The 22,049-nt window shown below is 46.9% G+C and overlaps 2 protein-coding genes across 2 annotated transcripts in view; one reads left to right on the forward strand and one right to left on the reverse strand.

The window, feature by feature from the left end:
- The window catches only part of smim8 (small integral membrane protein 8), a 42,366-nt gene extending 41,133 nt beyond the window's left edge, over positions 1-1,233 (reverse strand). Inside the window, exon 1 of the mRNA XM_078399818.1 lies at positions 1,114-1,233. The gene's annotated coding sequence lies outside the window, so the exon portion shown is untranslated. The remainder of the gene's footprint in view (positions 1-1,113) is intronic.
- Positions 1,234-20,950: 19,717 nt separating this feature from the next.
- LOC144594055 (gap junction beta-7 protein-like) lies at positions 20,951-21,709 on the forward strand. Its single transcript, XM_078400232.1, has one exon. It carries the CDS (start codon positions 20,951-20,953, stop codon positions 21,707-21,709), a length of 759 nt encoding a protein of 252 aa, XP_078256358.1.
- Positions 21,710-22,049: the final 340 nt, after the last annotated feature.

Here is a 22,049-nt window from a genome sequence, read left to right on the forward strand (position 1 = left end):
GGCCCCCTCCTGCCCTGCCTGAGGCCCAGGCCCCCCCTGCCCAACCTGAGGCCCAGACCCCCCCTGCCCTGCCTGAGGCCCAGGCCCCCCCTGCCCTGCCTGAGGCCCAGCCCCCCCCTGCCCTGCCTGAGGCCCAGACCCCCCCCCCCTCCTGCCCTGCCTGAGGCCCAGGCCCCCCCTGCCCTGCCTGAGGCCCAGACCCCGCTCTGCCTGAGGCCCAGGCTCCCCCTGCCCTGCCTGAGGCCCAGACCCCGCTCTGCCTGAGGCCCAGGCCCCCCCTGCCCTGCCTGAGGCCCAGACCCCCCCCCCTCCTGCCCTGCCTGAGGCCCAGGCCCCCCCCCCCTCCTGCCCTGCCTGAGGCCCAGGCCCCCCCTGCCCTGCCTGAGGCCCAGACCCCCCCCCCCTCCTGCCCTGCCTGAGGCCCAGGCCCCCCCTGCCCTGCCTGAGGCCCAGCCCCCCCCTGCCCTGCCTGAGGCCCAGCCCCCCCCTGCCCTGCCTGAGGCCCAGCCCCCCCCTGCCCTGCCTGAGGCCCAGACCCCCCCCCCCTCCTGCCCTGCCTGAGGCCCAGACCCCGCTCTGCCTGAGGCCCAGGCCCCCCCTGCCCTGCCTGAGGCCCAGACCCCGCTCTGCCTGAGGCCCAGGCCCCCCCTGCCCTGCCTGAGGCCCAGCCCCCCCCTGCCCTGCCTGAGGCCCAGACCCCCCCCCCCTCCTGCCCTGCCTGAGGCCCAGCCCCCCCCCGCCCTGCCTGAGGCCCAGGCCCCCCCTGCCCTGCCTGAGGCCCAGACCCCCCCCCCCTCCTGCCCTGCCTGAGGCCCAGCCCCCCCCTGCCCTGCCTGAGGCCCAGACCCCCCCCCTTCCTGCCCTGCCTGAGGCCCAGACCCCCCCCCCTCCTGCCCTGCCTGAGGCCCAGGCCCCCCCTGCCCTGCCTGAGGCCCAGGCCCCCCCTGCCCTGTCTGAGGCCCAGACCCCGCTCTGCCTGAGGCCCAGGCCCCGCTGCAGGGCCGCGTCCGCCGCCGCCGCCGCCGCTCAACGAGTGCATCCCCTCCCCGCGTTAACACCCCCACCCCCCCCCCCGGCACCGTCCAACGACACCCACGGCCTAACCCCGCTCACCTTCACAGGCGGCCTCTCCTCCTCCTCCTCCTCCCTCCCCTCCCCCCGCCGCCGCCGCCGCTGCTGCTGCTGCCGCAGACAGACAAGACAAGAGCAGCCCAGCCACTAGTGCCGCCTGTGTGCTGGCGGACAACCCCTCACCAGCCAGAGCAGAGGGAAGGAATAAACCCCCCTGGAGGAACTGCAAATGTGGAGGGAGGAACTGCATAAGCTGGTTTATTCACAAAATGCTGGAGTAACTCAGCAGGTCAGGCAGCATCTACAAGGAATGGGTGACGTTTCGGTTGTCGAGACCCTTCTGCATAAGCTGGTTTACTCAAGGACTCAACATGTCACGTCCAAGGAACTGATACACAACAATGTGTGTAAGAATGAACTGCAGATGCTGGTTTTTAAAAGGACATGTTATGATACACAACAATGTGTGTAAGAATGAACTGCAGATGCTGGTTTTTAAAAGGACATGTTATGATACACAACAATGTGTGTAAGAAGAAACTGCAGATGCTAGTTTACTCAAGGACTCAACATGTCATGTCCAAGGAACATGTCATGTCCATGTCAAGGAACATGTCATGTCATGTCCAAGGAACATGTCATGCCCAAGGAACACACAACAATGTGTGTAAGAAGGAACTGCAGATGCTAATTTACAAAATGACATGATTTCTCTCTGGAACTGATACACAACACAATGTGTGTAGGGAGGAACCGCAGATGCTGGTGTACAAAAGGACTTGAAACGTCTACAAGGAAATGATACACAACAATGTGTGTAGGAAGGAACTACAGATGCGAGTTTACAAAAGAAACAGAAAATAGGTGCCGGAGTAGGCCATTTGGCTCTTTGAGACAGCAGCGCCACAAACTGCCATTCAATATGATCATTGCTGATCATCCAAAACCAGTATCCTGTTCCTGCTTTCTCTCCATATCCCTTGATTCCATTAGCCCTAAGAGCTACATCTGACTCTCTCTTGAAAACATCTAGTGAATTGGCCTCCACTGCCTTCTGTGGCAGAGAATTCCACAGATTCACAACTCTGGGTGAAAAGGTTTTTCCTCATCTCAGTCCTAAATGGCCTACCCCTTATTCTTAAACTGTGAACCCTGGTTCTGGCCTCCTCCAACATCGGGAACATTTTTCCCGCATCTGGCCTGTCCAATCCCTCAAGAATTTGTATGATTGTATAAGATCCCCTCTCATCCTTCTAAATTCCGGTGAATATAAGCCCAGTCAAAAGGACACAACATGTCTAAGGAAATAGACAATAGGTGCAGGAGTAGGCCATTCAGCCCTTCAAGCCAGCACCGCCATTCAATGCGATCATGGCTGATCACTCTCAATCAGTACCCCGTTAATAGACAATAGACAATAGGTGCTGTAGATGCTGGTTTAAACTGAAGATAGACACAAAATGCTGGAGTAACTCAGCGGAGTAACTCAGTGTGTCAGATAGTGCCAGTGTACGGGGTGATCGTTGGTCGGCGTTGAAGGGCCTGTTTTAGCGCTGTATCTCCAAAGTCTTAAGATGGAGCGCAGGAGATTTAACATGTCCTCCATCATATCAGTCCTTCCTGGTGAGGTGCATCTGATGTTCCCAATAGGCCCAATTTCCTTTGGTGAGACCAAGCATAGACTCGGTGAATGTTTCGCCAAACACTTTCCCCTAACCCCTCTCCCTCCCCACACACACACCTGGTGGCACACCCATTTCTTCCCTTCTACCTATATTCCTTCATCTGGCTTCACAATTTGCACTTCTTCCATCCTCATTTTCACCTTTTTTCTTTTCATCCCTGGTCTTTATCTGACCATCTGCCTATCAACCCCCCGCTCCCCACTCCCCCCACCCTGGGTGGCCTGTAGCCACCTATCGCTTGACGGGATTTGACCTGATCCATTTCTCTTCCAGAATCCACTTCGGTACACATGACAATAAACTAAACGTACTAACTAACTAATTACGCAAGCATGGTGCTATGGTAGAGTTGCTGCCTTACAGCGCCAGAGACTTGGGTTCGATCCTGACTGCGGGTGCTGTCTGTATGGCGTTTGTACGTTCTCCCTGTGACCTGCGTAGGTTTTCTCTGGGAACTCTGGTTTCCTCCCACACTCCAAAGACGTACAGGTTTGTAGGCTGATTGGCTTGATAAAAAATAGTAAATTGTCCCTAGTGTGTGTAAGATAGTGTAAGTGTGCAGGGATCGCTGGTCGGCGCGGTCTCGGTGGGCGAGTATAAGATCCCCTCTCATCCTTCTAAATTCCAGTGAATATTAGCCTAGTCGACCCATTCTTTCATCATATTCTGTCAAAGCAGCCACAGTCAGACATAAAAACAGCTTTTTTTCCACGAGTAGTAGTTCTACTCAATAACCAAAGTCTTTAGTCTCTTTTTTGCTCTGGTTTATTTTCACCCAAATGTTTAGACCGTAATGTTGTATCCTTATTGTTGATGTGTTTATGCTTTATTCTTAATTGTTAACTGAATGTTTGTGTTGTCATTTGTGAGCGGAGCACCCAAGGCACATTCCTTGTATATGCACATACTTGGTCAATAAACTTATTCATTCATTCATTCATTCATTCATTCATTCATTCATTCATATTTCAGTCCTGCCACCCCGGGAATTAACCAGGTGAACCTACGCTGCACTCCCTCAATAGCAAGAATGTCCTTCCTCAAATTAGGAGACAAAAACTGGACACAATACTCCAGGTGTGGTCTCACCAGAGCCCTGTACAACTGCAGCAGGACCTCCTTGCTATAGGAAAGCTGTTGTCAAGCTGGAAAGGGTACAGAGAAGAGCTACGAGGATGTTGCGATAGGCAGAGGTTGAGTAGGCTGGGACAATTCCTTGGAGCACAGGAGGATGAAGGGTGAACTTATAGAGGTGTAAAAGATAATGAGAGAAATAGATTGGATAGATGCACAGAGTCTCCTGCCCTGAGTAGGTGAATCGAGGACCAGAACACATAGGTTTAAAGTGAAGGGAAAAAGATTTAATAGGAATCTGAGGGGTAACTTTTTCACACAAAGGGTGGTGGATGTATGGGACAAGCTGCCTGAGGAGGTAGTTGAGGCAGGGACTATCCCAACATTTAAGAAGCACTTAGACAGGTCTTCTTCTTGTGATGGAGGCAGCAGAAGTTATGAACTGCTTCTGCTGTCGCTGTTGTCGTTCGCCTGACTGAGGCCAGTTGACAGGCTCACCACGGGGAGGTCGGCAACATGAGCCCCACTTGACAGGTCCATGGATAGGACAGGTTTGGAGGGATATGGACCAAATGCTGGCAGATGGGACGAGTGTAGCTGGGAAATGTTGGCTGGTGTGAGGCAAGTTGGGCCGAACAGCCTGTTTCCATGCTGTATCACTCGAAACCTTTAAAATTGATTTTAAAGGGACACAAGGAAAGAATATCCAGGCAGAAGGAACTGCAGATACCTGTTTATAATAAAGACACAAAATGCTGGAGTAACTCAGTGGGTCAGGCACCATTTCGGGAATACATGGATAGGTGGCGTTTTGGGTGAGAAATGTTCGGAATATCCTATGGCATGTAAGATATTCAACTTTTCCCCTCTTAAATTCATATTGTATCAGTTTGGTAAGTATAGTAACTTCACACCAAAACTATATTGCCACAAAAATCAGAAGTTTAGTGACGTGTCAAACGCTTCTATTAGATTTAACCATTAACTACATTTGTTATGCATGAACTAGTATAGAGAATGGAATGATCAAAAGGGAAGTGTATGTTTGTGTGTTGCTAGGTTTTGGGAGTCAGTGAATCTGTTCAAGAATTTGACTTCTGTTGGGTCAGTCACTTTATCACTGTTGAAGGGGGGGGGATATTACTGGATTGCAGGTCACAGAAAACTCCAGTCAGGGATAATGGCGGTGGCAGCTGATGTAACAGTGGTGTTTTTTTAAGGAAGGCAAGAAGTTAGGTGACATTTCGGGTCGAGACCCTGCTTCAGACTGATGTCAGGGGAGAGGGAGATACATAGATAAGGAAGTGTAAGGTGTGAAACCAGGACGAAGGGGATGGAGATCAAGGAAGATGTAGAATAGATCATTGTTAGCTGAGAGAAGGTAACAACAAAGCAAACAGAGATAAAATGTACTTGGAGACAGTCAGACTGGTCGGAGAACTGGGAAGGGGGCGGGATGGAGAGGGGGAAAGCAAGAGGTACTTGAAGTTAGAGAAGTCAATATTCATACCGCTGGGGTGTAAGCGGCCCAAACGGTTGCCTAAGTGTCCCAGGACAGAAAGATCTGAGTGGGAATGGGAGGGGGAGTTAAAGTGCTGAGCAACTCCTGGGATGCCAGGACTTTCATATGAAGAAAGACTGGATAGACTAGGCTTATACTCGCTGGAATTTAGAAGATTGAGGGAGGGATCTTATAGAAACGTACAAAATTCTTAAGGGGTTGGACAGGCTAGATGCGGGAAGATTGTTCCCGATGTTGGGGAAGTCCAGAACAAGGGGTCACAGTTTAAGGATAAGGAGGAAGTCTTTTAGGACCGAGATGAGAAAGTTTTTTTTCACACAGAGAGTGGTGAATTTGTGGAATTCTCTGCCACAGAAGGTAGTCGAGGCCAGTTCATTGGCTATATTTAAGAGGGAGTTAGATGTGGCCCTTGTGGCTAAAGGGATCGGGGGGTATGGAGGGAAGGTAGGTACGGGATACTGAGCTGGATGATCAGCCATGATCATATTGAATGGTGGTGCAGGCTCGAAGGGCCGAATGGCCTACTCCTGCACCTATTTTCTATGTTTCTATGTAACTGGGAGATGAGATAGGTTTAGGTGTACTGAGCGGGGTTGTTCAGCAAAACGATCGCCGAGCCTACGCTTGGTTTCCCCGATATATAGTCCACACCTGCAATAGTAGATACAGTAGATGAGGTTGGAGGAGGTGCAAGTGAACCTCTGCCTCACCTGAAAAGATTGTCGGGGTTCTTGGACGGAGTCGAGGGGGGAGGTCTAAGGACAGATGTCGCATATACTGTGGCTGCAAGGGAAAGTACCTGGGGAGGGGGTGGTTTGGGTAGGAAGGGACGAGTCGACCAGGGAGTTGCGGAGGGAATGGTTTCTGCGGAAAGTGGAAAGAGGTGGAGATGGGAACATGCGGCTAGTAGTGAGATCCAGGCCCATGCAGTCACAGTGAGATTCTTTGCTTTACATCCCCAAGTTATGCAAAGAGTCGCCACATGTAGGATGCCAACAAAGTTATAAAAGTATTCCATTTAGTCCCCAATGGTCCCACTTTGTTCTCGGCAGCCCCCCCCCCCCCTCCCCATGCCGGGTCCTCCTTTGTTCTTAGGGCATGTCCGACTTCTGGCACCCTCAGCCGGCCCGCCCACAACTGACGTGACCTTTTGGGTCGGGACCCTTCATCAGACTGAGAGTCAGGGAGAGGGAGACTAAAGGTATGAGAAGGTACAGAGCCTGCCTCGATGACTCTGGAAACTTGGAGCCCACAATGGTCCTTTGTTGGGGTGGGGATGGAAAAAATCAATATTCATGCCGCTGGGTCGTAAGCTGCCCAAGCGAAACATGAGGTGCTGTTCGTCCATTTTGTGTGTGGCCTCACTCTGACAGTGAAGGAGGCCCAGGACGGAATGGTCAGTGTGGGAATGGGAAGGGGAGTTAAAGTGTTTGGTAACTGGGAGATCGGGTAAGCCAAGGCGGACTGAGCTGACTGAGACAATAAGCACATGGATTTATGCAGGGAAAAGATCGGTATGGATCATGTGGGCTGAAGGGCCTGTTAGTGCGGTGCTTTTCTCTGTCCTATTCCCTAATCCAAACCAGGTGGGTGAGATTATTATTGGGCGTTTAAATACCAACGTAGGTATGTTGGTAACTTTGCATTGGAAATTATAGCAGAACAATGGGTACAGTTTAAAGTATTCCATGGGCCTGAGGGATGTTTTATAAAGGATTTGAAATATTCCATATATGCACATCCTCCTTTCTTGTTCTCCATGAAATGAAATTAAAAGATTGACACTCAATAAATTAAATCTATAACATCTGAGTTGATGAGCGTTGTATAATACGCTTGCAAAGCATATCAGTAGTCAAGATGTAGAAACAAGAAACTGCAGACGCTGGTTTACAAAAAAGGACTCCCAAGAAGGGTTCCGACCCAAGAGGTCACCAATCTATGTTCTCCAAAGATGCTGAGTTACTCCAGCACTTTGTGTCTGTTGTTAAAATGTTCACTTGTGTATCTGTGTGGGTAGAACTCAGAAATAAGAAGAATGTAATCACTAAAAAATCATGAGAGGAATAGATCGGGTAGATGGTGAGAGGGAGGGGACCCTGTGGTGGCTGGATGTTAGGGTAGATGATGGGGAGGAGCTAGCTAGTGCAGGCCATTGAAGGTGAAACAATATCAAAGTGCTCCAAAGTCACGTGAGAGTAACTCAGCAGACTAAATCAGTTCGAAGAAGGGTCCCGAAGTTACCTATCCATGTTCTTCAGGGAAGCTGCCTGTCCCGCTGAGTTACTCCAGCACTTTGTGTCTTTTTCATGCATTAACCATCCTCTGCAGTTCTTTGTTTCAACTACGGACATTGGCTTTGTGATAGGAGTTAGAGTACGATAGGGTTGTTTTCAGATGGAGACCTACAAAAGAGTGATGTGCCACAGGGATCGGTGCTGGCTCCATTGTTGTTCATCATCAAAATGACACTGCACGATATGATTTCCACTGGTTCCTTTGACAACACAATTGCTTTATTTTGTTTTGATTTATTTTGAGCGATGATGGAATACAAAACACATCAGGAAATGCTTCAAATGCTTCAAGGACAACCTACAAAGTGAGAAACAGAATTATCAAAGCAGGTTGGTGACATTTCATTGGAACTGGTTAGTTCTGTCACAAACTGGAATGGCTGGTTATCAATAACTATTTAATTTAAAGTTGAGTCCGGAGGGCTGCAAAGTGCAAAGTTGGAATTTGAGAAGTTGTTGCGTGACCATTTGCTGCTTTCTTTTTCAAAAGTTGTTGGAAACCAAAGACAGAGAGGGAGTGAGTTGGAGAATTAAAAGTACAGGCAATTTGGAAATGTTGACTGAATGAAAGTGGTACATGGAACACGGAACAGATGGTTGTCAAAGATTGCAGCAGGATCTGGATCGATTGGCCAGGTGGGCTGAGGAATGGTTGATGGAATTTAATACAGAGAAGTGTGAGGTGTTGCATTTTGGGACGTCGAACAAGGGCAGGACCTACACAGTAAGTGGTAGGTTTCTAGGTAGTGTTGTAGAGCAGAGGGATCTAGGAGTACAGGTGCATGGTTCTTTGAAGGTCGAGTCGCAGGTGGATAAGGTGGTCAAAAAGGCTTTTGGCACTTTGGCCTTCATCAGTCAGAGTATTGAGTATAGAAGTTGGGAGGTCATGTTGCAGTTGTATAAGACGTTGGTAAGACCGCATTTAGAATATTGTGTTCAGTTCTGGGCGGCATGTGATAGGAAAGATATTGTCAAGCTTGAAAGGGTTCAGAAAAGATTTACGAGGATGTTGCCAGGACTAGAGGGTGTGAGCTATAGGGAGAGGTTGAGTAGTAGGCTGAATCTCTATTCCATAGAGTGCAGGAGGATGAAAGGTGATCTTATAGAGGTGTACAAAATCATGAGAGGAATAGATCGGGTAGATGCCCAGAGTAGGGGAATCGAGGACCAGAGGACATACATTCAAGGTGAAGGGGAAGAGATTTAATAGGAATCCGAGGGGTAAGTTTTTCACACAAAGGGTGGTGAATGTATGGAACAAGCTGCCAGAGGAGGTAATTGAGGCTGGGACTATCCCAACGTTTAAGAAACAGTTAGACAGGTACATGGATAGGATAGGTTTGGAGGGATATGGACCAAGCGCAAGCAAGTGGGACTAGAGTAGTTGGGACATTGTTGGCTGGTGTGGGCAAGTTGGGCCAAAGGGCCTGTTTCCACACTGTATCACTATGACTCTATATAACAGTACAGCATAGAAACAGACCCTTTGGCCCACAATGTCCATGCCAAACATGATGCCAAGACCAACTCTTATCTGTGTAGAAAGGAACTGCAGATGCTGGTTTATACTGAAGTTAAATGCAAAGTACTGGAGTAACTCAACGGGTCAGGCAGCATCCCTGGAGAAAATGGATGGGCGAACTTTCAGGTCGGGATCCTTCTTCAGACTGAAAGTAGAGGGGATGGAACTGGAGGTACGAAAAGGCAAAGCAGGGCCGGCAACAGGTGACCAAGGAAGGGTGGAGCCCACAATGGCCCATTGTTGGCTGGGGAAGAGATGATAATGAAGGGATACAAGGATGCGAACAGTGGAACTAGTAGGACAATTAGGTGAAGAAGGGTTCCAACCCGAAACGTCACCCATCCTTTTTCTCCAGAGATGCTGCCTGACACGCTGTGTTACTCCAGCACTTTGTGTCTGCCTTCCAACTCTAATCTGTCTGGTTATGATCCATATCCCTCCATACCCTGCATATCTATGTGCCCATCCAAAAGTCTCTTAAATGCCACTATCATACCTGCCTCTACTATCATCCGTGGTAGTTCATTCCTGGCACTCACCACTCTCTGTAAAAGAATTGCTCCACAGATCTTTAAACTTCACTCCTCACAAGCATGTACAAATTCTATATCTACTAAGAGTGGTGGGTGTATGGAACCAGCTGCTGGAGGAGGTAGTTGAGGCAGGTACTATCACGACGGTTAAGAAACATTTAGACAGGTCCATGGAAAGGGTAGGTTTGGAGGGATATGGACCAAACGCGGGCAGGTGGGACTAGTGTAGATGGGACATGTTGGTCAGTGTGGGCAAGTTGGGCCAAAGGGCCTGATTCCACGCTGTGTGACTCTATGACTCTCTATGCGGCACAGTGGCACAGCGGTAGAGTTGCTGCCCTACAGCGAATGCAGCGCCGGAGACTCAGGTTCGATCCTGACTACGGGTGCTGTACTGTACGGAGTTTGTACGTTCTCCCCCGTGACCTGCGTGGGTTTTCTCCGAGATCTTCGGTTTCCTCCCACACCCCAAAGACGTACAGGTTTGTAGGTTAATTGGCTGGGCAAATGTAAAAATTGTCCCTAGTGGGTGTCGGATAGTGTTAATGTGCGGACCCGGTGGGCCGAAGGGCCTGTTTCTGCGCTGTATCTCTAAGTCTAAATTTAAATGACTATCTCTTTGTTGCAGGCCATCAACTCCAAGGGATTTGACAGCCTTTATTTCAGTTAGTTTGTCCAGCACGATTTATTCTTTGCTTGAAGTCCCTCACTTTTGCTTGAAGTCCCTCAATTCCCTGCATTAGCTTTGAGAACATTAGAACCGTACAATGCAGGAGCAGGCCCATTGGTCCACAATGCCGATGCTGACTTTCTAATAACCAGTATTTACTTTTGCTATTCTCCTCTCTTTTTAGGACCCGTAAAAGCTCTTGAAATGAAATGGCCATAATTGGGGTCCAAATATCTCAGAGTGTTGTAGGGATGAAGGAGTTTAAAGCCATTGGGAAGGGCACGACTATTGTTGAATTTTTATATGTATCCATCAATTAAGAACGTAGAATCTCTTCTTACCATATTGTTTGGTTTAGTTTAGTTTATTATTGTCACACGCGTCGAGGTGCAGTGAAAAGCTTTTGTTTGCATGCTATCCAGTCAAAGAAAAGACTATACATGAATACAATCAAGCTAACATGTATAATTGAAGCTTTCACTTGAGGCAGAGTGGTCCATTAATACAAGATCTCAGCCATTCCTGTTCAAAAGGGGTTTTTTTAAACTTCAATTTTATTAGTTTGTTTGTGAGAGGAAAAAATATATGGGTGGTGCAGTGGTTGAGTTGCTGCCTTACAGTGCCGGAAATCCGGGTTCGATCCTGACTATGGGTTCTGTTCGTATGGAGCTTGTACATTCCCCCTTTGACTTGCGTGGGTTTTCTCCGGGTGCTCTGATTTCCTCCCACATTCCAAAGGCGTGCCGGTTGGTAGGTTAATTGGCTTCCGTAAATTGTCCCTAGTTTGTAGGACAGAACTAGTGTACGATGATCGTTGGTTGGCACAGACCCAATGGGCCGAAGGGCCTGTTTCCACTCTGCATCCCTAAACTAAACTATGTGTCCATTCATTTAACTATTACTGTACTAGTAACTATTACCACTAACTATAACTATTCCGTGCTGTATCTCTAGACTAAACTAAACTAAGAATATGTGACCATTGTTTAAGCAGCCACAGATCTGAAACTATGACAGATGTAGGTGGTTCCCATTTGAATAATTCCTGGTGGTTACCAAGCAGAGCCAAAGCTCAGGTTACATTTGCTTAGATCATAATGAGGAAGGACTAACATAGATCACTTTACACTTCAAGTGGTATCGAAACGGATGGTTTTGCGAATAATCCCAGTTTCTGTTTTACATGGAGAAAATAACTTACAGTTTAGGTTGCTGGATGTGAATTTCCCGCAGAGGGAATCTGGAGAAGGCTGAACTATCAACTGTTGCAAGGTAATTCTTATCATTTAATTTGTGTTGAAATTAAAAGCCTGGTTAGCTTGGTAGTAGAAACACGGCAGATTACTTGTGCTACATTGGGTTTGAAACGTTCATATGGCAGTGTAATGGACTTACTCTTCCTAAATTATTGTATGATTTCAACACGTCAAAAGCAATTGGAACAAATTACATCAAATTTCACACTGCAAACAGAATGAAAATTAATAAAAAGATAGAAGCAGTCATCTCGTTTTAAACAGCAGTATCTTTGAGAATATTACAAGGATTGTTATTTAGTTTAGTTTACTTTTAGTTTAGAGATACAGTGGGGAAACAGGCCCTTCGGCCCACCGAGTCCGCACCGTCCAGCGATCCCCGCACATTAACACTACCCGACACACACGAGGGACGATTTTACATTCATACCGATGCCAATTAACCTAGAAACCTGTACGTCTTTGGAGTGTGGGAGGAAACCAAAGATCTCGGAGAAAACCCACGCAGATCACGGGGAGAACGTACAAACTCCGTACAGACAGGACCCGTAGTCAGGATCGGACCAGGGTCTCTGGCGTTGTAAGGCAACAACTCTACCGCTGAGTCACCGTGTGAGAATTTTGTTAAAATGTTTTCTCTGGCGACATTTGGCAGATTGTTGATGAATGCAGAAAAAATACCTGGATTAGAATTGTTCAAATTCTTAAACCCAACCCAACCTTAAGCTACATTACATAAGGAGAAAACTATTGCAGAGATGTTGTAAGTGGGTGATTGGAGGCAAGTGGATACATTCACTAACACTCCACTATCTGTACCTCCAAATCTTAGTGAAGCTCCAGAGGATATTTGGAAAGAAATATCTGCCATCAGATTCGTACAAGTCAGTGGATTTGTTCACTCCTTCATTTAATTTTTTTAAATTCCCAATTTAATTTATTTAATTCCTACTTTTTTTAAACTTTGTTATTTTTTTCTCTTGTTTCCTGATTCTAGGGCATGGTTCTGCATATAGTAAGCTCTAAAGCCTCAGCAAGTGTTCATTTTAAAAATCTTAATCCTGCCCAGTAATGATCTGTTGGCTAACGTTCTCCACCATAAATGGACACAAAATGCTGAAGTAACTCAGCAGGTCAGGCAGTATCTCTGGAGAAAAAGAATAGGTGAAGTTTTGGGTCTAGATTCTTCTTCAGACTGTGGTCTCTACCCGAAATGTCATCTATTCCTTTTCTCCAGTCTGACTGACCTGCTGAGTTACTCCAGCTTTTTGTGTCTATCTTCATTTTAAACCAGCATCAACAGTTCCTTCCTACACATTTTCCCACCATAATCCTGTTCTCTCTCAATGTCTATGCATACATCCTTTTCTTTGTAGAGACAGGTCAGGAGCAAGAACCTTGGCAGGTTCCCCTTTATTTGAGGTCCTATTCTTTTAGCATTACATCCCGCTAACTCAGAATAGAGGACATGGAATTAAAGTGTGGTGGAAAGATATAATAGGAATCTGAGGGGCAACTTTTTTACACAACGGGTGGTGGGTGTACAGATCGAGCTGCCGGAGGAGGTAGTAGAGGCAGGCACTATCGCAACCGCTAAAACACATTTGGATAGGCAGGTGGGACTAGTGTTGATGGTGCATGTTGATTGGTGTAGGCAAATTGGGCAGAAGGGCTTGGTTCCACGCTATATTACTCCAATAAAGTGGAGTTCATACTGTTGATCTTATAACTCTTTATCACACCTTGAAGCATCTTTAACCAAAACAAAATGGGGAGGCGGGGAAGGCCTTGGATGACATGTTTTGAGTTAAATATTGAAATTTAAATAAATTGTTAAACAAATTTGATGCTGCCTATTGAAAAACCCTTTTGCCTGTATCCACTTAATACTGTCCGTGCTAAGTTCATAAGTTCTAATGCAGAATTAGGTTAAGGGCTCAATGGAGAGTTTTAGGTTGTTTTTGGCACTGAGCATATGCAATGATAGAGAGGCAAAGGAGGGGCCAATTGAAAGGATAAACCAAGGATATTCTTTACATTCCAGGATGATCATAGGAAAATGAGGAACTTGGGCAAAGTTCATAAGTTGTAGCAGCATGATTGGGTCATTCGGCCCATCAAATCTACTCCACCATTCAATCATGGCTGATCTATCTTTCCCTCCCAACCCCATTCTCCTGCCTTCGTCCCATGACCCCTGACACCCGTACTAATCAAGAAATCTGTCCTGCCCCTCCTCTTTTCCAGCTTTCTTTCCTGTCCTCCTGCATTCAGTCTGAAGAAGGGTCCCGACCCGAAATGTCACCTCTCCATGTTCTCCAGAGATGCTGCCTGACCCGCTGAGTCACCCCAGCACTTTGTGTCATGCTTTGAATTATCCTTGTGCTTAATAACGAGACAGGTTACTCCTCACTTTCTCCCCCTTCAGAGTCATAAAGATAAATCCTACAAATCGGGTGCACATTCCCAATATATGAAGATCAGCATGAAGGGTTAGGGGGGAATAAATGTTTAACATCAATTCAATGGAACCCAAAAGTAGTGAATATCAATGGAATGATAATGACATACAGAATAGTGAACTTGGATAGCGTGGATGTGGAGAGGATGTTTCCCCTAGTGGGAGAGTCTCGGACTAGAGGTCACAGCCTCAGAATTAAAGGACGTTCTTTTAGGAAGGAGATGAGGAGAAATTTCTCAAGGGTGATGAATCTGTGGAATTAGTTGCCACAGAAGGCTGTGGAGGCCAAGTCAGTGGATATTTTGAAGGCAGAGATAAATAGATTTTTAATTAGTACGGGTGTCAGGGATGAAGGCAGGAGACTAGGCTTAGGAGGGAGAGATAGATCAGCCATGATTGAATGGCGGAGTAGACTTGATGAGCCAAATGGCCTAATTCTACTCCTATCACTTATGACCTTATAATAACTTGTTGGTATCCCATGAATTTTGAGGCAAATGCCCAGGACAGCTATGAAACCATGGGTAAAGCATGGAGCAGCTGTGCTGAGATGATCTGATCTTGTGGTTAGCAATATCGTCAGCTGAAGGTTGAGGCACACCCTTTACAATTGACAAGGATTATTCATGAGTCGCGATGCATTTTGTCCTATCAGTTTGAACGTAGTTGTAATGGAGGTCCGAAGTTGCAATTATGTTTGTGCTCTCATGCCCGATACATGGGCCAAGGTGTGATCTGGTGTCAAAGAAACTAATCTTTATCGTAATGATCTCCAGTAAGGTCTCATTTTCTCTGGAACGTTGCAGTTTGAGGGGAGACTGAAGAGAGGTATACAAAATAATGACAGGCATAGATAGGTCAGACAGTCAGAACCTTTTTCCCCATGGTGGAAATGTCCAACATTAGAGGGCACAGCTATAAGGTGAGAGGGGGAACGTTTGATTGAGATATGCGGGATATGTTTTTTACACTGAAGGAGGTGGGGGCCTGGAATGCCTTTCCGGGGGTGGTGGTGGGTGCAGAGATGGTAGAGGTGTTTAGGTGGCTTTTAGATAGGCACAAGGAAGTGCGAGGTTTAGAGGGATATAGATCAGTTTAACTTGGCTTCAGGTTCAGCACAGACATTATGGGCCGAAGGGCCTGTTCCTGTGCTGCAGTGTTCTGTGTTCTAAACCTAATTTTCGTATTCACCACCTGCTAATCTTGGGAAAGGAGCTTCCAGGATGGCTCATGGGTGGAGCAGTGGTGCAGCAGTAGAGTTGCCAGGCTTGAGGGCCTGAGTTCCAGGGAGAGTTTGAGCAGGCTGAGACTTTATTCCTTGGAGCGATAGTCTTGGATTTAAGGTGAGGGGGGAAAGATTTAATAGGAACCTGAGGGGTAACCTTTTTACACAACGGGTGGTGGGTGTAATGGAATGAGCTATCTCAGGTACTATCCTAACGCTCAAGAGATATTTGGACAGGTGCATGGATAGGATAGGCTTAGAAGGTTATGGGTTAAACAGGGGCATGTAGAACTATACACAATAGACAACAGGTGCAGGAGTAGGCCATTCGGCCCTTCGAGGCAGCACCACCATTCAATGTGATCATGGCTGATCATTCTCAATCAGTACCCCGTTCCTGCCTTCTCCCCATACCCCCTGACTCCGCTATCCTTAAGAGCTCTATCTAGCTCTCTCTTGAATGCATTCAGAGAATTGGCCACTGCCTTCTGAGGCAGAGAATTCCAGATTCACAACTCTCTGACTGAAAAAGTTTTTCCTCATCTCCGTTCTAAATGGCCTACCCCTTATTCTTAAACTGTGGCCCCTGGTTCTGGACTCCCCCAACATTGGGAACATGTTTCCTGCCTCTAACGTGTCCAACCCCTTAATAATCTTATACGTTTCGATAAGATCCCCTCTCATCCTTCTAAATTCCAGTGTATACAAGCCTAGTCGCTCCAGTCTTTCAACATATGACAGTCCTGCCATTCCGGGAATTAACCTAGTAAACCTACGCTGCACACCCTCAATAGCAAGAATATCCTTTCTCAAATTTGGAGATCGAAACTGCACACAGTACTCCAGGTGCAGTCTCACTAGGGCCCTGTACAACTACAGAAGGACCTCTTTGCTCCTATACTCAACTCCTCTTGTTATGAACTAGTATGGATGGGGCATGTTGCCAGTGTGGGCAAGTTGGACCGAAGGGCCTGTTTCATCGTTGTATGACTCCATGCTCAATTCAAATTTAATCTGGCCTCATTTGTTGTTTGGAAATTATTTTTGCTACTGGGGTGTGTGAAAGAATTAAAATTATGACGAGAATGTAAATGAATATGAAACCAATGCCCACAATGCCCACTAATCCTCATTACGGCAATTATTTAATGACAGATCACACATGACTCATACAGTTGCAAGCCTGTGAATGGATTACACTGCTTGCCCAAAACTGCACACACCTTAACGAGAATCATGAATTGCATCTATTTGTTCCTTTTTATGGCATTGTTGAGTGCTTAAAATTACTAAATACTCAGAACAAAAGCATGAGGTTTATTCTGTGCAGCAACCTCAGGGCAATAGAGTGTGTCACGATGAAGGAAGTTGAGACAGACAACAGACAACGTTAATGTGCAAGAAGAAACTGGAGATGCTGGTTTAAACTGGATAGACACAAAAAGCTGGAGTAACTCAGCGAGACAGGCAACATCTTTGGAGAGAAGGAACGGGTGACTTTTCAGGTCGAGACCCTTCTTCTAACTGGTTAGGGATAAGGGAAATGAGAGATAAAGACGGAGATGTGGAGAGATAAAGAACAATGGATGAAAGATATGCAAAAAAGTAACAAAGAAAACAGGCCATTGTTAGCTGTTTGTAGGGTGAAAACGAGCTGCTAGTGTGACTTGGGTTGGGGAGGGATAGAGAGAGAGGGAATGCCGGGGCTACCTGAGGTGAGAGAAATCAAGACTCATACCACTGGGCTGTAAGCTGCCCAAGCGAAATATGTGATGCTGTTCCTCCAATTTGCATTTAGCCTCACAATGGAGGAGACCGAGGACAGAAAGGTCTGTGTAGGAATAGGAAGGACAATTAATTGTCCAGCAATTGGGAGATCAGGTAGGTGCAGGCTATGTGTGCCATCATCATTAAATTACCAGAAGAATCCAATTATTTAATCTTCAACAACATTTATGGTAAATTCCATTTTTTAGAATCTAAGACCGTACCAATATTTGTAAAAGCAACTGAGAGAATTTTATCAACTAACTTTTTTTCCACAAAGGGTGGTGGGTATATGGAACGAGCTGCTGGAGGAGGTTGTTGAGGCAGGTACAACCTAATTTTTCATCAGTTGTAGGAGCAGAATTAGGACATTCGGCTCCTCAAGTCCACTCCGCCATTCAATCATGGCCGATCCATCCCTTCCTCTCAACCACACTCTCCTTCCTTCTCCCCATAACCCCTGACACCCATACTTATCAAGAAATCACTTGCATCTGATGTGTTAATGTAGGTAAGTGACCTCCTTTAGTCCCCCAGGAGGAAATACGATACGATAGAACTTTATTTATCCCAGGAGGCAAATTGATCTGCCAACAGTCATTAAAACACAAAATACATGAAACACACAAAACATTATAGCTGTGCCTTGGACATTACGAGAAGGGTTTCTAGGAAGGTCAGAGCTTCTAAAGGCACGGGGTTACTTGCTGTAAACACGGTTCTCAACAGATAATTAAGAAACTAATGTAAAACAACAAGTTCCAAAAAATTTTTTAAACCCAATGTAGTGCAAAAAACAAAACAAAGCCCAAAGTCCCCACAGCAACCAAGGCAGTTCATAGTTTGGACTTAGCTGGTCACTTATCCAAGTGACTTGGAAGGGAATGTGCCGACAAGGAGTTCCCATACTTGTGCCTCTTGATGGTGGAGATTGCGGGCTTGAGAAGTGCCGTTGAAGTGTAAGTAGTGGTGGAGGGAATGAATAAATAGTTAGGGTTGTTGTTAGGCTGGTGACCAAGTAAGCTGCTTTGCCGTGGATTGTATTGAACTCCGGGGGAGGCATGGTAGTGCAGCGGTAGAGTTGCTGCCTTCCAGCGCTTTCAGCGCCAGAGACCCGGATTTGATCCTGACTATGGGTTCTGACTGCGCGGAGTTCGTATGTTCTTCCCGTGACCACGTGGGCTTTCTCCAAGATCTTCGGTTTCCTCCCACCTTCCAAAGATGTACAGCTTTGTAGGTTAATTGGCTTCGTATAAATGTAAATTGTCCCTATTTTGTGTAGGATAGTGTTAATACCAGCGGGGATCGCTGGTCGGTGCGGACGCGGTGGGCCGAAGGGCCTGTTTCCGTGCTGTCAACTAAACTAAACTAACCTAGTATGAAAAATACTGAGACATAGTAATTCGGGGAATTCTGAGGGAAAATTAAATAATTATTCTGTAACCAAGCTTTGAACTAACAAACTTAATCACACTGTCTGTGTGATTAGCCTGATGGAGATTTACAGTAATCGTGTAATGAAGTGAAAGCCGACTCTGAAGAAGGGTCTCGATCCAAAACGTCACTCATTCCTTCCCTCCAGAGATGCTGCCCGTCCCGCTGAGTTACTCCAGCATTTTGTGTCTATCTTGGGGTTATGACATACTGTACACGTTCCAGCCCAGTTAATTGCAATCTGGAACAAATACCAGTAACAGAGATGCAAAAGTAAACTACGCCTTTACAGTAAATACACTTCACAATGACAATCAGTACGAATTCTTTGGGGAGAGGCACCAAGGAAAGAGGAAGAAATATTAAAACTGAAGGTTGAACTTTATCGGTGGAGTTTAATGCAATAGCACACCTGGAGGAGTACTGTGCCCAGTAATGTCCCTGGTGGGGCCCACCAACCCTCTCACAAAGTGCCAGGAGATCGCGATCTGCCAGCATCAGGCAGCACTGGACCAGGCAGCTGAATATTATGTGTAAGAAGGAACTGCAGATGCTGGTTTAAACCGAAGATAGACACAAAAAGCTGGAGTAACACAGGCAACATCTCTGGAGAGAAGGAATGGGTGACGTTTCGGGTCGTGACCTTCTTCAGGCTGGTTAAGGATAAGGGAAACGAGAGATATAGAACAATGAATGAAAGATATGCAAAAAAGTAACGATGATAAAGGAAACAGGCCATTGTTAGCTGGTTGTATGAATAGGATAGTGTTAATACCAGTAGCCATGGTGGTACAGCGGTAGAGTTGCTGCCTTACAGCGCTTAGTGCGCCAGAGATTCGGGTTCAATCTTGACTATGGGTGCTTGTCTGTATGGAGTTTGTACATTCTCCCCGTGACCGCGTGGGTTTTCTCCAAGATCTTTGGTTTCCTCCCACACTCCAAAGATATACGGGTATGTAGGTAAATTGGCTTGGTAAAGGAAAAAATTGTCCCAAGTGTGTGTAGGATAGTGGTAATATGCGGGGATCACTGGTCAGCACGGACCCATTGGCCGAAGGGCCTGTTTCTGCGCTGTATCTCTAAACTAAACGTGTAGAGACCCGTTGACACTGCACTTACCTGGGCTAATTCAGAACAGCATCATTGAGAAGAATTTGGGATAGTGAGTATAATTGTATTATAAGTTCATAACTTACAGGAGCAGAATTAGGCCATTCGGCCCATCGAATCTACTTTGTCCATCACCTCCACCCCTTCTGGTCCCACCTATCCCCCATCAGCCTCTGTCCCACCCCCAATTGTATGCCTGCTACTGGTTGACTTTCCTCTACCCTTCCAGTCCTGATGCAGGGTCCCAACCTGAAACACCAACTTACACCTTTCAGATGTTGCTTGACACACTGAGTGCTTCCAGAGTTCTATTTGCTCCTTCTGGCATCTGCGGCCCCTTTTGTCATCAGAACATTCATGATTTTTCCGAATGGCGGAGAAGGATAGAGGGATTACATGGGCGACTCCTGTTGCCGTTTGAAATGTTCTTATCTCATGAACTGAACAATGCATTATACTTGATGGGAAGTGGCTGGTGAGAGAATGGAGATCTCTACTTGCACCGTGCAGAGGAGATTTACTTGCACTTCCTCTAACGTCATCTACTCCATCTGGTGTTCCCGGTATGGCATCCTGTATATCGGTGAGATCAAGCATAGACTTGGCGACTGTTTCGATGAAAGCTTGCGCTCGGACCGCCAAGGCCGACTAGATCTCCATTTTAACCTTGTAAACTCCCCATCCCATTCGCACACTGACCATTATGTCCGAACCCTCCTCCATTGCCAGAGTGAGGCCACACGCAAACTGGAGGAACTGCATCTCATATTCCGTTTGGGCAGTTCACAACCCAATGGCACGAACATTGAATTCTCCAATTTTAGGTAATTTGTAACAAACCTCATCTCTGGCCAATGTTCCAACCATCTGCTTATCAAAACAAAACCCATGTCTATGTTTTTGCAGGTGGGACTAGTGTAGATGGGACATGTTGGTTGTTGCGGGCAAGTTGGGCCAAATGGCCTGTTTCCACACTGTATGACTCTATGTCGACCCTTTGCATGGCACACTTTGTCCTGCCTCTCTCCTTTCCAGCTTTCTTCTCCTCCCTCTCCCCCCCACCCCAACCATCACTGAAGAAGGGTCTTGACCCAAAATGTGGTCTATCCATGTTCTCCAGAGATACTGCCTGACCCACTGAGTTACTCCAGCATTTTGAGTCAAAATCTGTACTGTAGTCACTCATCTGTCTCCTGAAGATGAATACTATTGATTAACCCCTTTAGTCTCTGGACTATTTTTTAAATGAACTGTATGTACAGGTATAACGTCTACCTTGGTTTTCTAGGTTCTGCAGATCCTTCAACGAGCAACTGAGGAGCCATGAGTTGGAGTTTGCTGAGTGATGTTTTGAGTGGGGTGAATCAGTACTCCACGGTCGTGGGGAGGATTTGGCTGACAGTTATGTTCATATTCCGAGTCCTGGTCTATGTGGTGGCAGCAGAACGGGTGTGGGGCGATGAGCAGAAGGACTTCACCTGCAACTCAAGGCAACCCGGTTGCGAGAACGTGTGTTTCGACAACTTCTTCCCGGTGTCGCAAGCAAGGCTCTGGGCCCTGCAACTTATCATGGTCTCCACCCCTTCACTTCTGGTCGGCATGCACGTGGGCTATCGGGAACGCAGGGAGAAGAAGCACCACAAGAAGCTGTACAAGAACAAAGGGGACATCGACGGGGGTCTGTGGTGGACCTACTTCTTCAGCCTGGTGTTCAAAACCACGGTTGAACTCGGCTCCTTGTTAGTTTTTAACTGGATGTTCCATGGTTTCTCCGTACCGCGCCTGTTGAAATGCGACGCCTGGCCCTGCCCCAACTCAGTGGATTGCTTTGTCGGACGGCCGACGGAGAAGACCATCTTCCTCTACTGCATGGCCGTCACCTCCTCGCTCTGCATACTGCTGAACATCTGTGAGATGAGCTACTTGATTGTCAAGCACTGCACGGAATACTGCGACAAGAAATCCAGCAAGAAAGGGCAGAGGCTCAAGTGTGGGTGTGAGGAGCCCCAGTTAAAGCATGTCCATCTCAAACGTTTACAAAATGGCACCGCAAAATCTGTGGCAAGCATTCACTCACTGTGAAACCGGTGAGGGGTGGGATATCGGTATCACTGGGACAATCCCTGTTTCTAACCCGCTTTGAGGGATATCAATGTGCACCTATCTGCTTTCATCTGAAATGAGCAAACATAAACTAACTTAGATCGCAGAACCTATGAAGAAATATTCCTTGTTTAAATGCATTGCTCTCCCACCCCCTAAAGTTGGGTGGCACAATGGAAGAGTTGTTGCCTTACAATGCCAGAGACCCGGGTTTGAGACTATGGGCACTATCTGTATGGAGTTTATACGTTCTCCCTGTGATTGCGTGGGTTTTCTCCGGGTGCTCTGGTTTCCTCCCATGCTCCATTGATGTACCGGT

This window comes from Rhinoraja longicauda, chromosome 5 (assembly GCF_053455715.1).
Source record: "Rhinoraja longicauda isolate Sanriku21f chromosome 5, sRhiLon1.1, whole genome shotgun sequence".
NCBI classification, from domain to species: domain Eukaryota; kingdom Metazoa; phylum Chordata; class Chondrichthyes; order Rajiformes; family Arhynchobatidae; genus Rhinoraja; species Rhinoraja longicauda.

Coding starts and splice junctions, on each gene's coding strand:
- LOC144594055 (XM_078400232.1), top strand. CDS start 20,951: ATGAGTTGGAGTTTGCTGAGTGATGTTTTGAGTGGGGTGAATCAGTAC.